We start from the raw sequence: 17,785 nt of genomic DNA on the forward strand, positions 1-17,785 counted from the left end.
GAGAGAAATTGGTTTTCCCCGGGTGGGGGTTAGGGGCAGCATTAAAAGTTAAGAAGTTGGTAGACCACTGTGCCAGAATGTATCTCAATGCCTAGACCTGTCCCTTGGCGCAAGGTCCTTAAAATGGAAGGGCACACCAAGAGCACTCTTCTTTCGGATAACGGACTACCACCAGTCAGGAATTAGCAAGTAGAGCGGTGATGGCAGCATTTCCATATTTTTGGGCATCAGTAGTTGTGACCAGACCTTTTCATGTTCGTTCTGGCAGACAGCTAAGTGGCTCCTTCCACAAACTTACCATTGCTGCAAGGTAACCTGGTCCTAGCGCTAACATTTCCGCGCATGTATGCTTTTGAATGATCTGTTTAACACCTAAATGGACAAAATGTGAGTGAACTAGAGTGAAGGGCCTGTGGGTTCCATTCAGGAAGCCCCTCAGATTTTCATGCGCACTAGGGGGAGGTGAGATTACTCTTCAAGACAGGAGGAGTGTATTGCAAACATTCCTATGGCTGCGGGAGGAAGCCTGGAAACTCAAGTGGGAGAAGAAGAGACAACACAGCCCTTAGAAATACGTTTTAGGTCCTTTTGCTGCAGAGTTGCAAATTAATCTTCCTGAGCACTGCCATTTGGTAGATGGTGGAGATAAAGGGCAGGATTGCTGTCTCTGTTTTAGCCCTATGCGCCCCCTTTTAACACAACATAGTTCTTGCTTTGCAAGTTGCAGCATTACACTGTGCCACTCTACATAATCCTTTTTACTGTCCGAATCTGGAGGAAGCAGTCTTTAAACAAATACAAGATCTGCAGTATGTAATTTTACTTCACACTCAAAGAAATGTATTACTTAGGACAGCATCCAAAATCTATGCAAAACAAGCGGAGTTAAATTCTCCCATTTAGGAAGCTGGTGCTCATGCACACACTCACACAAGTAGTGGATGATCAAGAATAGGGTTCCCATTATTGTCTTTGGAGCACTCTCACCTCCCATCCTCCCTCTTCACTCTGTCCCTTAATATGTCATATGGCTGCACCCAGTTGTTGTCATGAAGCCCTACTCGGCACCCAAGTGTGTCTTTGTCAGTCTGATGGCAGCACATCCAGTAAGAACGTCCATAAGGCAAGTCATGATGATAAGGTTTGGGGTGCCACCGGCACAGTGATACATCCCCCTTTTCATATATCTTCTTGCATTGCTTGCAAGGGTCATCCCGATACAGGGGGTCGCGGTTCCACTTGGAGTCTGTAGCATGGATACTGTATGACTCGATGATGCATTTGAAATAGTGACAACTGCACTTTAAGGCAGCGAGAGACTGGGTTGGAAGGTAACTGAAAATTTTTACCATGATGTGGTCAGGCAGCAGAAGCATGTACTGCCGTGGCTCCAGAAGCCGCTGGATCTTGAAACGGATTTCCAAGAAGTCATGAGAGACATGCCGGTAGAGCCGGCACAGAGAAGTATCAGACGTGTCCTGCTGTGTGCTACTAGCGGCACCTACATCCAAATGCTCGCAGCCAAGACTGTTGTTGTTCTGAGAATCCATTAGGGAGTTTCCCACATTCTGGCCATCCTCTAGCTTTGGAGTTTGAAAGAAGAACAGCTGCCCTGGTGGTGGGTCGGTACAGGTGGCATACAATGCCTCTGCTGGAGTCGAGCCGACTGTCAGACACACAGTCTCTTCCTTCATGTTTTTCGTACTGTCTTTGCCAAAAAAGACACACTGATCCACAACACCAGTGACAACCACATCTACATGGAAGCTAGCCATGCAATCTTGACACATTGGGTCTGAATGCTGTTCTGCTGAGAAACCGGGTGCAGTTTCCTGTTTCTCTGAGGCTTCTTCCACTTCATCAGTCATCTCCATATTTAAAGGCTCATTGCTCCCACCCTCAAAGCTGTTAGCTATATCCCCACTACTGGGCAGCAGGAATTCCATATTGTTGGTAAGTGTATCACGGGATGGGCTGACCAACTGGTATAAGTCACATGTGATTTTGTCATTTGACTTTGTGCCATTGCCCCCACATCTCTTGAACATATAGTTGGGGCTGCCCTCAGAGGTGGCTCTGGCATCCCTGCTTGAAATACGAAATGATATTCTCACCTCTCCATGGCTATGCTGGGAACTGGTCATGCACTCGTACGTACCCAGTCCTGATTCCTTAGACAAGCCATTGTCAATTTTAACACCTCCACCTCGCTCCTGTGACTCTAAGTATGCCACAGCCTCTGCCACCCTGTTGCTATCAAAAGTTCTACAGTCATCATGGTTTTCCTCCTCATTGGAGGCAAATACCATGGACACTGACCTAGGCTTGCCAGCGTAAGGGTTCCCTTCACAAGGGCGGGAATAGTTCTGGAGAGCCAGAGCAGTTCGCTGCTCCACCAGGGCCACCATATCTGCTACGGAAAGCAAATCAGTATCATCATTCGAACTGCTGGATTCCGGTGTTGAGGAGCAGCAGGGTGATCTTGCAGACAGACACAAACAGTCTCCTCCTCTGCTGTTCGGATCATGAGATCGCCGCCTCCGCTTGGCTTTGGAACTGTCATTGCCCCATTTGCCTTTCACTTTTACAGCACTGGCTCGCCCTCCTACACTACACTGGTGAGCCACAAAAAAGGCTACCTTTTCTTTGGTGTTCCCAGGCTTGATGACATACCATGTGTCCAGCAGAACCCGCCCCTCCTCCACCTGGTTTTGAAGAGGGGGTACTGCTGCAAGGACAGGGGGAGTGTTTTCAGAATATGCTCCTTCTTCCACTTCTTCTGCCTTGGGCTTGCAGGACGGTTTCTTAATTTGGCTCCGGTTCTCAATGCTTTGCTTATTCTGTGAGTAGGTGCCAAAGGGTCTGGGGCACCACAGTTGGATGTGTGACAATTTCTTTTGATCCATCACCGGCACATTGCACAGAAGGCAAGAGCAGTTATTTGAATTTTCTTTAAATCATGACTTGGTAGTGGAGTTTTTGGATCCTCTGAATTGCTGGTACTAGAGAATGTGATGCACCTACAAAAAAGGGAAAATAATTGTAGGATTAGTGTCATCAGTACACAGAAAGAACTGAAGATTATTTGAGGTACACAAATCGATTGGTGGTTGTAAGTAATTTGATAATAACAGTGACTAATTACATATCTGACCCTGATCTTTTGCAAATGCCTTTGTGACTGCCCACAATACAGGTGTACATCCAGAGCAGTATGTGAATTGCGTTGCAGGCATAAAGGGTTTGTGGCAGGATAGGCAGAGTTGTGTTGTGCATCCTTTTCACCATGATTTTGCCTGCAGAGTAGCTGACCCCTATCTTGGGAGTGAGGAAGATTGGAGCCTCTGGATCACCTCACCCTCAATTCTTATGAGATCGAAGGTAAGATCCCCCATGCTGACCCTCTCTGAAATGGAAGGAGAGACATTGCCAGAGGCCATAACTGAGATGTAATGGCAATGCTTTATTTAATTCTCAATAGTGGAATGCCAATGAATACAACTGGACACAATGGATAAAACTGCCATATGTGCCGGGACTAAAGCTGAATAACAGATCTGCTAGACAGAAGAAATCTGAAATCTTGTTTAGTCTCTTATGGTACTGCAGGGAACAATATAGAATCATTAATTCCAAGTCAGCACCATAAAGCTGGCACATTTCCCTTTAATCCTACCTAGCAATATGTAAGTCCCACAGACGTTCATACCTACTCTAGCATCCCCTTTCAAGCATACTGTTAGACCACTTACACAACTCAGCAGGGCAGAGTATGGCCAATTACCAGATGTATAATGAGGACAAAAAAGTCACTTCAAATTGAATGTACAACAGACTTGGATAATCATGCATACCATCAAGCGATTATGAGAGAAGTTACTAGGAACATTATATTCTATGGAACTCGTAATACGGCTGGTGGTATATCCGACACTTTACCGTCACTTTTGGGACGGATTAACACCTCCTCAAAAGTTGTAATAACCCCCTAAGTCTCTGGGGGAAAAATATCATAGCTCCTCATTACCAGAGTGCATCATGTAAACCTGACAAACCAGTAACAAATGCCTTGCAGATACGTCACTTTTTCATTTTGCTGTATGAAGCTATTCTAGATTAACATGCTGTGCAATGATTGCCAAGCAGTGTTTCAAGCCTCATGGCAGCAGATGTGAAAAGCAAGTGGAATCAAACAAATTCTTGGATGTGTGTACGTACCTATGACTAAGGTGCAGCATTCTAATGAATCTCAAATAAACTGCTACACTGAGTTAGCATTCATCAAAAAGGTTTTGTTTGCAGATAAATGGGATAAAAAAAAAAAAAAAATCACTAAAAGATCCATTGTGCAACTACTTTGTGACTGCATTGCCCATGGATTTTGAAGCCAATACAAACAACTATTGGTACTTTGTAGGCTTTTTGATAGTTAATGTAATACATGGGAGGATACTTAGAGAATGAAACACTAATGGCTATTCTATGGTGTTATTAAAATGGAAAAGGATAGTATTTTTGGAGCAAACCTTGGATCAGTATACAAATCTACTCTGGGTGACACTCTGCATATGAATATTGATTTCTACAGTGAAGTCATAGTCATCAAGAAAGTCACTGTCCCAATATGAAGGCTGAGCAAATAGCTATGCGAAAAGATAACACGTGATAATAAATGTATAAGGATCAGAAGACAATAAGCACCAGCAGAACTTGGAATCTAGAGGTGTGGACGGTGCAGGTAGAGGGAAAGAGACACACAGGCAGCATGGGTTGGGATACGAAATGTAATCAAAGGTTGGGGTGAAGGGAAAGCAGGCGGGGAAGAGATTAAGGAGTAGGACATGCTCTCCTATTGAGTGCTGAAGTAAAAAAAACAATCAAAAAGCAAGGTGAAACCTAACTGGTCGAAGGAAGGCACAAACAAACTAGGAGAAAAGTCACTGAAGAAGGTGCAGGGGAGTGAAATGGACAAGAAAAACAATTCAAGCCAAATCTAAGTATATGCTAAAGTATTGGTTACAATGCGGTCTGCAACAGGCAGCTATAGCGGTCTCAAACAAAATGCTACTTTCTCTACAGCAGAAATGCAAGAATGGAGAGAAAGACCTCAGTGGGAAAACAGGGAAAGCCAGGTGACCGAAATCCCATAATTTGGGAAGTAAAAAACAAAACAAAACAAAAAGGAGGAGGCAAATGACTCACAAGAGCATCTAATGCACAATAAATTGGAACAGGATAATAAACTTCCTCCCCTGAAATTCTAATTATTTTGCTTCAACTTGGAAATTAAGAGGGCGGATATCTGTCACATTTGTGACAAGTAATCCCCTCCGCCAAGGTCGTAATCAGGCCCTATGTGTCTGATTTCAGGTTTGGCAGATAGGATATTCAGTTACAAACATGACAGATATCCCATCCACTGTTTTACAATTGCTACAGGATATAAGCCACTTGCAACATGGCAGACAGGATATCCACCACCTTTGTGACCTAGCACCCAGCTGCCAGACTCAAAATCCGTCTCGGTCTCAATCCTGGCACCTGTGAAATTGGCATTCATTAAAATGACACAAGAAACTGCAACTTGAAGATGTCTGGCACCTTATGATTGCTGTTAACTGGAGGTGATGAACTCCAACCCCAGGGCAGGATGCCTGTACTGCTACAAAGTATCAATGTAACTATCTTTGCTTTGGGAAGTCATCTTAGAACGGGAGTTTAACTTCTCCCAGTATGGAGCACCGCCTCCCCCCACTTTTTTATTTTTTACAGTTAACATCTATAGGAATTCCCTGCACTTGTATGATCAGGCCAGGAGGTGTCTTGTTTAAATTGGGATTCTGACAGTGTAATTAGGAGCTACCTCCTTGTTTGTATGTATTTTTTTTTAGTTTTTTTTTTTTTAAACAAGGCCTTCCTTTTGCCTTTGGTAGCATCCTCCCATCCTCCAACCCAATTTCCATAATCTTTAACCTCGGCATGTGCTTAACTCCTCTGCTATTGCAGGAGTATGTTGAAAAAGGTGAGCAACATAAAAGGGAACGGAGTAAGCGGTATTGCACATTTCCCTCTTTAGCTCTCTCTACTGTACTTGGGTACCAGGTTGTGCGGGTGTCTAGCATGGAACGATTAAACAGTAGTAGCTGGTAGCCAAGACAAGGAACTCTATCAATATGAGGCAGGCTGTCAGGGGCAAGAACCTATTAAGGTCCTGCCAGATAAGCTCTGGACGGATAAGCTGGGGAGGAGTTTTCTAACTTTCTGCACAACAGGAGGATTCAGAATGCTAAATAGAAGGTTTCCAGACGACATCCCTCCATCTTCGACAAGGGCTTCTGAGGAGTGTGTTTCATACTTAGATTACAAATTTGTCTATATATTGAAATATACAATTGAACATCAATTCAAAAGTGATCATCACCTGCAGGCTGTCATCTTATGTGCAACAATATCAGTACCCCAGATTTCCAAGGTACTATTGGTAGATGTGCATACAACAAACTTAAAAAGGCTTTAGTGAAATGAAGCATGCCTACCAGGCATTTTTTGTCTCAAATACAAATAAAGGGAATCAAATTGGCAACTGGGAAAATAATTATACTGATAAACTGGCATCTCTGTTTACTGCGAGCAGACCCCCATAATAATGAACTAATAGTAACTGGGAATCTGGGCCGGAAAAAGTTTAAAAATTAGACCTAGCTATATAAGAAGGCCAATTTTGAAGCACACTGGGTGAAGGTAGTGTATTCTAGCAGGTTTGAGAGTTCTGCAAAGTTTTCGCAGATGGTAAATCAGAAGAAACAAGCACTGCATAGGGCAAATAACACGAACATTAGTAAGAAAGATTGGATAAAGTATTTAACAACTCACCTGGAAGCTGAGGAGCGGATGTGCAGTGGGCAAAAAGAGCTGAAGGGAGCAAAGTCGAGCCCGGCTGAGACAGAATTTGATCCACTTTAAGTCAGAAGCAATTAGCAGACAATTGCAAAGACTTATTGAATACTCATGAGATGACCATGCCCCGGGTCCTAATGGGATTTCTCAAGCAGTCTTTAAAAAGTTACCCCACTTATGGGTAGAGATATTAGCCACCCTCTTTACTGAAGTCCTTCAGAGGGAAGAAGTCCCAGATTCTTGGAGGGGTTCAATAATACATCTCATTTAAGCGAGAAAAGAGGCATTCCCCAACTAATTAGCGTCCGATTTCACTTTTAGATATTTTGCGGCTTTGCTATTGAATACCTCAAATTCAGAGCAAAAGACAGAGTTAATTCCTATGAATCGGACAGGATTTCAACTAACACAAGGCTGTATCTCAAACTTGCTGGTTCTCGCCATGTTCCTGGCTCACGCTGATCCTACATAGACACAACTTTACATTTGCTTTGTTGACTTTAAGGCAGCAAACATGAGCTATTACAGAGAAACTGCTAGGGGCAACAGAATTCCTACACTCCAATACCTGGATAAGGATAAAATGAGGTGATGGTAATTATGTAACCAGGAAGGTCAATACAATAGCTGGGCTCGAACAAGGCTGGGTCTTGGCCCCCTTGCTATTTAACCTTTCTAAATCCGATCTCACATTGGCGTTGGATCTGGTCAATTCACACCTGCCAAAAATAGGAGGAAAGTTACTACCCAACCTCTTGTATGCAGATGTTGGCCACCAGCAACTAATTTATAAATTAGAGGAAAATATTAGGTAAAATGTATAAAGTGAATCAAATGTAAGAGGGTCAACGAAAACAAAAGGGCCAGCCACTGGAGAAACAAGAGCCTTGATAAAGTAAAGGAGTATAAGTATTTAGGAGTTTTAGTTGATGCTACAGGTAACCTGACAAGGAAAAAAGAATCAATCAGAAATAAAGGCAGGCCCTACAATACGCTTTTACAACTGCCTCTAAACATTTATGGGGCTCCAGCCTAGATCCAATCTTTCAGGTCATAAAGGCAAATCTACTGCAATCAATAACATACAAGAGTGAAATCCTGATAGCAAAGGATGCAGGCCTCTTGAATGGTTTGGTGGCCAAAATAAACAAGTCTTTTTTTCACTTTCCAAGGATGGGCTCCCCAACACAATTGCACCTAGAGTTTTTATTTCTCTGTGCCGTAAACTAAGAGTCTCTTGCTCTGGCTGGTTTTGATTTCCTGCCAGTTAAGATTCTCCAGGATGCTAGGCCTACTCATTGCACCTTCAGTTCCTGGAAATGACCTTATATGTCCTCCAGGCAAGGGATCTGTGCAGGTGGCTCAGGAAGTGTTTAAAAACGTGTTTCCATCAGCACTCATTAGATCATCAAGCTAGAGTATAAGAGCATTTTAGCACAGCAAATGCATGCCTGGATGGTGATAAACACATACAGTGCAAAAGGTCACCAGGCGTTCGAGCACTACTTATTCAAAGTATGCATTACTGATTTGAGGTCTTTCCAACTTTGGACCTTTTGCCCAAGTGGCTCACTTGGCCTATAGACTTTACCTGAGGCTCTGCATAACTGGAAATGAAGCCCTTATGCATGTAGTATGGGAAACGTCCTAAACAACACGTTGTAAAAAACACGGACGTTTCCCACGCAAGCAGAACGACGCATGCTGGAACAACTGCTTTTTTCTCTGCCTTAAGCACGCATGTGCCAAACTACGCATATGCGTGGTTAAGGCAGAGAAAAAGGCAGCAAGCAGTCTAGTGGATTGGGTGAGGACACGCTGAGGTAAATGGGTCTGGGGCAGGGTAGGGGGTCGTTTTTAGGGGTGGGGTGGATTAAAGGCTTTCGGGTAGTTTTTTTGTTAGAGCTTAGGGTGAAGGGCGGAGTAGTTTATTTTTTTTTAGCAGCGTTTAAAGAAGGGCGGGAGGAGAGGAGGAAGGATTGGGAGAGGATGCGGTGAGGTAAGTGGGGAGATTGAGGTACTTTTTTTTTTTTTTTTTTTTTTAAGGTTAAAGGGGAGAGGGAGGTTGTATGACAACCATGCATGCCTTTATCACATATGCCTTTATTAACAATGCTTTTACAACGAAACTCGTAAAGGCATGCGTGGAAAAGACGAGATTGTGGTTCTGACCACGTTTTTAAGGCATGCGTGGTTGTGTCATACTACCATGTAGTATGTTTGTGCCTAGCACTGTACAGAGAGCTCTTGCTCAGAGCTTTGAATATTCTTAACATGCGGACATACAGACAGGCCATTTTGGCAGTGCTGAATCCTGTCAACACCCACTTGAACATTGGACTTGTAAAGTTTTTATCCAAGTTCAGTGAAAAGCTGAGTCATACATAATGGACTATTAACTAAAATAATTTTAATGGTCAAAATGTATTTATACAACAATTGTTAAAGTATTTATTTCCATGGCATTTTATAATATGCACTTTACGGCGAACTGTGATCTTCTGTCTGTATAAGTATTAGAGACTTTTTTTATGCATTGTGTATTAATCTTGCTTTGCAAAGATATTATTTAATTCGTTTTTTTAGGGCTTGCTTAGATGTGTAGGTATGCAGTGGAAAGGCACCGGCTCATGAAGTGGTGCAGGTTCAAACTATGCAGCAGCATTCCTTGTTTCAGCACACCCCTGACTTTGAAAGAAGTTTTGGACAATGTTGTAGAGGGCCATGGGGCAAGTAGGTTTTACTTGATCGAACTGTGGTTGTTGAGGTCTTATACTCCTGATGTCCTGCAGCCTAAATTACAATAGGATTCAGAGTAACTGGGCTAAGTAGCCCTTCTGCACTGGACTCTCAGGGTAAGCATGGTCCAACCAGTCCAAGGATCCTTGTTGATTGGCTAGCAGCAGCACTAAATCATTGTCCAGCCAAATACTCTGTTTTAGGTACAGAGTAGTATTTTATTTTATACCGCTGCAAGCACAAAGATATGGAGCAATTCATACCCACAACGCAGGCATGAAGTGTCTGGAGTTCCCAAGTGTCCTGTCCACAGGTACTCACAGTGGCAGCAGCTGAGTCAGCCACAGGTGGCTACACTCAGCTATTGGAGAGTCTCACTAACGGGCGAGCTCCTGAAGAGAGGCTCCTCTTGTGGGGTGTCTAGTTCCTCTTCCAGTGGATGGCCAGGGGTGGTTTGTTGTAACATGTGGCAGTCCTGTCTTGAGTAACTCACCTGGGTGGTGGTGCGCAGGTGCTACCAAGGGGTCCTCACTTCTCCGGCAGGAAGTGGCCTGTCCGGTTGCAGTTATTGATGCTTAGAGTGATGCCCCTCTTGAACACAGGGTCACTGTATCTCATTGCATACAGGTTCCTGACCCCTCTGCTCAGTAAACCCTTTCAAAGCTGCCACTCCTGGCATAGGTGGACATAGACTTGGCACTATATATGGGCTTTGGCCCACAGCTCAATTCATGTAGGCCCTCTCTTGGCATATATGGGTTGCATCACACCTCATGTAGGGAGTCCACATGACAAGGCTTTCCATTGGGCCTTGCTCCCTCCAATGCACTGCTCTTCCTCCCAAGGCACACTGGACTTGGCAAGCAGGTGCTTGTGGTCTTTAATTCCATGAATGGTAACCCCCCTCACCAAGCAGGAAAACTAGCAGGCCTTGCCTTCAACCCAGAGCTGGTCATAGACCAAAGTCTTCAGAGCTTTCTCCCTTCTCACACAGCCTGTTTGGATGCTTGGCAGATGACACATGTTTGGGGTCTCAAACCGCCTCCTTATTATCCATTTCCAGACAGCAAATGTGATTTAGAGTCTGAGTCTTTGAAGTTTTATGTTGAGGTTCTGCTTCTTTTGAAGTGTCCACTCTCTCCCTCTTGAAAATAAGTCAGTCACAGCAGGAGTGTCTCAAAAGCTCACAGTCCCATAGCACAGGCTATGGAATTGACTACAGTTCACACCTGGATGTCAGCCATAGTGATATGTGCATCAAAAAGGTTAGCCAAGGGCCCGCTGCTCTAGTCTTTAGGATTCTCTCATCAGCACCATCTTTCTTTCCTGAGATGTACCCTGGCCCCTTCCTTGTGACCTCTCACTTAATTACAGAGCACCCTTTGAAGAGTACGGGAAAGCCTGGCTCTCCCTCCCCCTAGTGTTTCCCACCCTGGCTTACAGAAATGCAGCAATACACAGATCTGTCTGGAGGGGGATTTCTCTACCTCTGCTCCATGTTTCACCATGCAGACCTGGGTCTCTCAAAATGGAACCCAGGGCCCTCCATGTATTGTACCATCACAGACACACACTTCCAGTGTATGCATATAGCCACACACTACAGTATCCTTCATGCTTTGTAACACTCACAGGTACACATACACCAAGCACATGCATTTTCCTGCATGCACTGAACAACATTATATCCTTCAGATACTGTACCAGGCACACATACATTTAACATAATAACATACACGCATTGTTCAGTATTACATTCTCCCTGTATATTCCCTGTGTGAGCCACACACACACACCCCTCCCCCAAACCTGCGCTTCACTTCACACTAAACAGATGATGGCCGAGGACGAGTTAAACACATGTAAGTGGAACTTTAGCATGAGTGCGCCAGTAGGCTAACTATAATGACACACACGAATAAGGACCTCTTAATTCCTACTGATCACTACATGGTAGGCTGCCAGCACTGCGCTCATCCTGCTCAACTCCTGGTGAAAGCAGTAGCCTTTCCTGCACTGAAGGTAGAGCTATGGGTGCCCCCTCCCAGTCAAACACGACCGCAATTCACGAGACAGGTCTATGTCATGGCACACATGCATGATCCAGGATTGCCTAGGACAAAAACTAAAGCAGCATTAAGGATGCAGACTTCAGTACAGCTGGGCAGAGGTGTACGTGGAGAACCATAGAAGAGACGTTTTCAACCCAATAACAGCAATGAAAGAACTGAAAGGAAGCCATTCAGGAGCTTATCTAAATCAGTTAACAGTCATCAGGCTTGCTAAAGGGAAGCTTTCAAGGATAGTATGGACGGAGAACAAAGGTAAACACCAAAGCTGAATGCAGGCAGTTACTCTATTAAATTTGCATTAAAAGAAGAATGGCCTTCCAGTTTGAGGTGGTCTGTATATCAGAAGCAAGGTACATACTAGCACTTTCACTTTGTCCTTTGCTTTGGGGTTCATAAGCAACTGTTACAGAGTGACCCAATTTGTGCACAAATTAAGATCCAATGTCCACAACCATGATTTCAGGAACTACATGAACACAACACATGTGGGATAAAGGCTTGCACTAGTGTGCAGGTTTTAGGAACTGATTTAAGTAGAATGAAATTAACAGTTTTTCTAAACCTTTTCACTGAGGTGCACATGACAGCTCAGTTGCGGACAGGTGAAATATCTCTATCAAAATTCAGGGTAACTTTTCCAGGAACCAAAAGGAATGGAGATTGGAGAAGGCCCAAGGTCTAGTTGTGTGTGCAGGCACAGTTCTGCCAACTATGCGTGAATCATCTCGGGATCCGCTAGAGAGAACGGTAGCTTTAGTATCCATTATCTCAGGCATGAAGGCCCAAAAAATAAATCAATAAAAAAATTAAAACAACTACAAAAAGAAAATTCGAACTAGGAAAAGAACTGAATCCCTTGGCCCTTCCCCCAGTTTATAACTTCTGAACTTCTAAGGAAACCCTGATTGCAGTGATTAGTCACTGCACTTTTTATGACTAGACCATTGTAGATGCAGTCTCCAAATTTAAAAATATCAAATATCTTTTAGTATCAATCTGCAGTGTCTAACTTACAGGAGAAATAGGTCACCTTTTGAAATAGGGTTTGGATACAATCAGGATTTATATAAAGCCAACACAAAAAATCGAATTGGGCTACGTATGTGAACTTTTTTATTTTTATTTGCGCAACAGCCAAAATACCACAGTAATTTAAGTGAAGCTATTTTATTGGAGTCAGTTTATTGGATTACGTTCCCCAGTTTTGTTCAAGTGTAGACTATGCAACAGCATTGATATGTTGCAAATTAAAAAAATATTAATAAAGAAAAAAGGAGTTTAACTTCTGGGAGAAATAAGCCATTGGATCTCTCTCTAATATTATCAATGTATTGTAGGAGAACAGCACCAGGAAGGCAGCCTGAAGCATCAGCTTGCAGTATATGGAAGATTATGACGAACAACCCTGAAAGTGTATCTCTTTTAAAGTCTAGAAAGTGTTTTGTTGATTGCGATTAAAAACACTTATCCTTTCATTTTTCTGGGATTGGCCATTCAGGAATAGCCTTCATTGTGAAGGGGTTCATCTCTATGCCAGATAGAAAGAAACAAATCTATCACAGGAAGGTAATATGTGTCAGGTGGGTAAAAAGAAATTAATTAGTGTTTTGCATAATATCTATGGTGTCTTAATTTCCCCCAAAACGTTCAAATATGCATTCTATGTGAATTCAGAGAACAGGAAAAGAGGAGGATGTCTTCCAGATACTTCACACCTGCCCTAGGTGCCACATAACATAGGGTTGGAAAGCTGCAGAGCAATGAAAAGCCAAATGCCATAACCAAGTACCTGCAGTGAGTGGCCAAATTGGGTCATCATTGCCATCTTCCATTTATCACCACTGTCATGCGAACCCCTCTGAAAACCAATCAAAAGATAGATGGGAGTGTTTTCAGGGTTGAGAACATGTTTAAGAGGTGGAGGGTGCAGGCCCTTTAAAGAATATTGTTAAGCCTCATACAAACTATAAAATAACTATGTTCAGTAGCACCCATTATTAGTATTTAGAAAACAGGAGCAACTCCAAGAGACGAAGAACGTCACATAAATCTTTTGATAAGACTACAGTCAAAAAATTATTTTAAGCGGAATTTCCCTTTTTCAGTGAGAGTGTGTGTGTACCCATATGATATCTGGGCACCGGGAATTAAGTCGATTTTGCAACCACTGATTCTAAAGAAGCTAATCTAACACTTGCTCATTGCTTCTAATAAATCAGTAGACCAACTCAGGAGAGCGGTCTGCCCTACCTCTATACTAGAAGACTTACCAGGGGACAACACATTACTACAGATGAACCATGTGTCTGAGAATGAGGAATGGAACTAGACGGTATACAATGTTAGTGTAACAAAGTCTGTCTGTCGCCTCCAATAAAGGATGGGATTGTGTTTAATAAGTGAAAACTTAGGGGGCTGCAACAGCAACAAAGAAACAGTCTAGTGATGTGTTTGGGCTACTGTCATCAGTATAGTCACAGATTGTTACAAAAGTGGTTCAGAGCTGTTCCATCTAGAGACTGATTATACTAACTTTTGTCTTTATTAAGGGAATGGATAACATTACCTACGTATAACACTGTTTTCAGTAGTTCATGAAAAATGTTACATAAGTCATACCATGAGCTTGTATCTGGGGCGGTAGGAAGGAGCATGTGAATCTACAGCATTACAAGCTGCAGACTGCTATTTACAGGTAAGCATTTTTTTCCCTTCTGCAGAATGTGCTACTGAAGATCACAGGCTTGAAACAAACTTAAGGACAGTTTGCCTGACCATTGCCTCTTGACAGACACAACTGTCCATACAATAATACTTGCTGAAAGACTGTCAATTTTCCAAGTGGAACATGCCCTATGCACAGAATGTAACCGGTTTGGTTTTGGGATAGCAAACCTGAATACACTTCACAACTCTTCTAGGTATGCCCACTATGGAAAGAGGTTTCCCTTAGTGGGGCTTGACAGAAGCTGCAAAGTGTTACTTTGTTTTCCTAAAAGATGTAGTATGGTCAATGTAAGAGGAGGGCTTTTAATGTGTACCGTATCTAAGGTCTTTTACATAGCCAACTGAGTTTAATGGAAAAAAATGGCAACTCAATAGTTTGGTTGACACAGAAAGGAGAGAGAACTTTAGGCAGAAAACAGTTTGTTCTACAGACAATTATGGACTTTAATAAAGGGCTCCTCTACAGGTATGGCTTGCAGTTTACAAACTCTACAAAGACAAGTGACTGCAAGGAGGACAGCTCAAATGATGGCTACGTGAGCCAGGAAATAATGATGCTGAGGTCCCATGAGGGGACTGGTGGCACTGTTGGAGGGATCATCCTTTTAAGGCCTTCCATAAAGGTTTAGGCGACTGGTATTTGGAGTACAGACTGATGTCTGTTTTTTTAAATAAGCTGCTACTTGGATCCCCATGGTAATATACACTAATCCTACATTCTGCAGGTAAAACGAGTATCCAATAATGTCTTGTACCACAGACACAGCAGTAGTGGACTAAATTTTCCTTTTCATTATGTAGTAAGCCATCAGTGTGCACTTACAGGCGTCCTTTAGAATTACTATACACTCTTCTTAGTTTGGGTATTCCCAATTGTTAGGACTCAGCTGCCAAATCGCAAGAGGCAGACCCCTTAGGTTGAAGTGCTGAAGCCAACTGTAATGTTTGAGAAGATCTGCTTGCAGCCTCTCCAAGTCCAGAGGCAGATGTCATATTGCCATTGCTAGAGGCTATTGGGTGACATCAGGTCTGCAGGAGTCATTCAAGAGGCTAAATTATACTTGATTTGATCAACACGGAGACCTAATCATTTCACTTAAGCCCTTCTTCAATATCAATTTTGCACTCTCAGGTCACACCCTTGCTCCTTTTACAGGTAACATAGAAAAATCAAATGAAAATATAACGCGACAAAAGACTCTGGCAGAATGCACTACACAGGTGTAAGAAATGAATGAACACTGCAGGCCCAAATCCAATGCCGACCGGGAAAAAGTGAAGAGTTTGCTTAAGGACACACTGAAATTAATAAACTGAAAGAATTGCAGCTAAAAGCTAACTGAAAGGCGAACTCCTGTTTAGCAAACATGAATGTATTTATGACTAACCACATAGGATCCCTGGCTTGTACTTTGTGTTGTGATATAGATTGTAAAACTGATTAGACAATGAATGCAGGAAATCTAAACAGCTCAAACTACACAGAGGTCTTAGGGTTATAATGATAAGGTACAAAAGGTACTAACATTCTATTTGCTGCAGAAATGTATGTATTCAAGAGTGTAGAATGGTTAGTTTGTTGAGCATTGCTAAAGCTACAAGTGAAGGATTTGCAGAAGATTAGCTTGGAGTTAAGGGGTTATAAGGTCACAGGTGTTCAAATGTTTGTCCGTATCCATCTATAACTGGCCAGTGAATCATTATTTATTGTCTTGCAATAAAGCATTGGGTGCGTTTGTACATAAGAGGCTGTCTGTGCCACAGCAACTTGAGACCGTCTGCCTGCCTGTGTGACAAGGGTCAATCTCCTTGACAAGGCAGTAACAGGCTGCCTTTCCATTGCCAAAGAGAAGTTTGTCTTTCTTTCCATTTTTCAAGTTTTAATTTACCCTGCAACAGTTGGCAAGCCAGCATAGGAGGTCTCATTCTTGTTTTCACCTGAATGCGGACATCGGAGGACACCTATCCCGCTGCACAGATTATTGTGCACCTTTGACTGGATGAGCAGACGCTGTGGTTTCTGAAGTTCTGTCTGTGCATGTGGGCTTGGAAAGAGTCTGGGGACTGTTGTCTTTTAAAGGTGAGGGCAAATGCAGACTAACGTTCCATTCTCTTTGTTTACTATACAACTTATTTTCTTTGGCAATGGTTAACACAGATGTAGACATACAGATTCGTAACAGAAAAAAGGGTATTGTATGCATGATGGTGTATATGTGTTGCACAATATCAGGAAAGGCGCTACATAACTGGTTCACTGGTTGTTCCTAGCAACGAGCTAGAAGTGGTCAATGTGGGTAATCTGAAATTCTGAGGGAGTCGAGTATGTGTTTCTTGCTGACATACCAAGGGACAGCTGAAAAGCTGATGTCACAATATTTTACCTCCAGATAAGACCTAAACACTCAAATTACTGTCTTGGACCTCATGTCTGGAAGTTTTTCTGTGGTCTGAGAGACGGATGGTTTGAAAAGGTTATCTACTCGGAGTGTGAAAAAAGTGACAAGGGGTGACCAGTTGCATTTACAGTTTTAGAACAGAATATTGTTAATTGGCAGCTGTATAACCGGTTAACTTGTTAATCCTAATGACGAATTAGACACAGTCACTTTGGGTAATTCGAAATTGGGGGTTGTCAATGCATGTCTAATGATGTGACAAAGAGGGACAGCTGCAAGGCTGATGATAAAATGTACCTCCAAGTACAATATGGACACTCAAATTACTACTCGATCTAATATCCAGAAGTCGCTCTATGGTCCGAAGGACGTAAAGTTTGAAATGTTTATTCTCTCTAGGTGCAGAGGGAAGTGACTAGGGTTGCTGGTTGAATTTACTGTTTAGATTTAAAAAAACATACAAATTCATAGTTAGGAAACAGTTGATGTGTTCATATTTTTATTTAGATGGTGAGTGTATGTGTGTGTGTGTGCGCGCATGAATGAAGTGAGAACTGTGTGATGTTAATGTGTAATGCTGCATAATGTTCTTTAATGTGCATTGTACAATTGACAAAGACGAAAATTATGATAACTTTTCCTGCCTTTAAAAAGAGGTGTAATATTTGAAGGTTACATTTAGATACATTGGGAGGTGAGTAATTATGGAGACTCCCTTAGCAGATATGCAGAACGTTTTCCTTCAAAATTAGAAAAATTTACAACTGATCTAAAGCCACTCAAAAACATATGTATCCCTGGCCAAAAGCATGGACATTCGATGATAAAATAATTGAGCATATTATTACATACCTTAGGAGTAAATATGAAGGAACCAAATTACAGAAAAGAGAAACTATTTTAGTCCTGTGGCAAGGATTTTGTGAAAGATGTATGTAGTTTCTAGCATCA

The 17,785-nt window shown here is 42.5% G+C and overlaps 1 protein-coding gene across 10 annotated transcripts in view; it reads right to left on the reverse strand.

The window, feature by feature from the left end:
- Positions 1 to 740: 740 nt before the first annotated feature.
- FBXO46 (F-box protein 46) overlaps positions 741 to 17,785 on the reverse strand; it is a 91,149-nt gene continuing 74,104 nt past the window's right edge. For all 10 annotated transcript variants that reach the window (XM_069207801.1, XM_069207804.1, XM_069207803.1 and 7 more), the window contains one exon: positions 741 to 3,020. In XM_069207801.1, the coding sequence (XP_069063902.1) occupies positions 984 to 2,906 (1,923 nt within the window). In that variant the 5' untranslated portion in view covers positions 2,907 to 3,020 and the 3' untranslated portion in view covers positions 741 to 983. The remainder of the gene's footprint in view (positions 3,021 to 17,785) is intronic.

The sequence above is a fragment of the Pleurodeles waltl genome, chromosome 9 (genome assembly GCF_031143425.1).
Source record: "Pleurodeles waltl isolate 20211129_DDA chromosome 9, aPleWal1.hap1.20221129, whole genome shotgun sequence".
NCBI classification, from domain to species: domain Eukaryota; kingdom Metazoa; phylum Chordata; class Amphibia; order Caudata; family Salamandridae; genus Pleurodeles; species Pleurodeles waltl.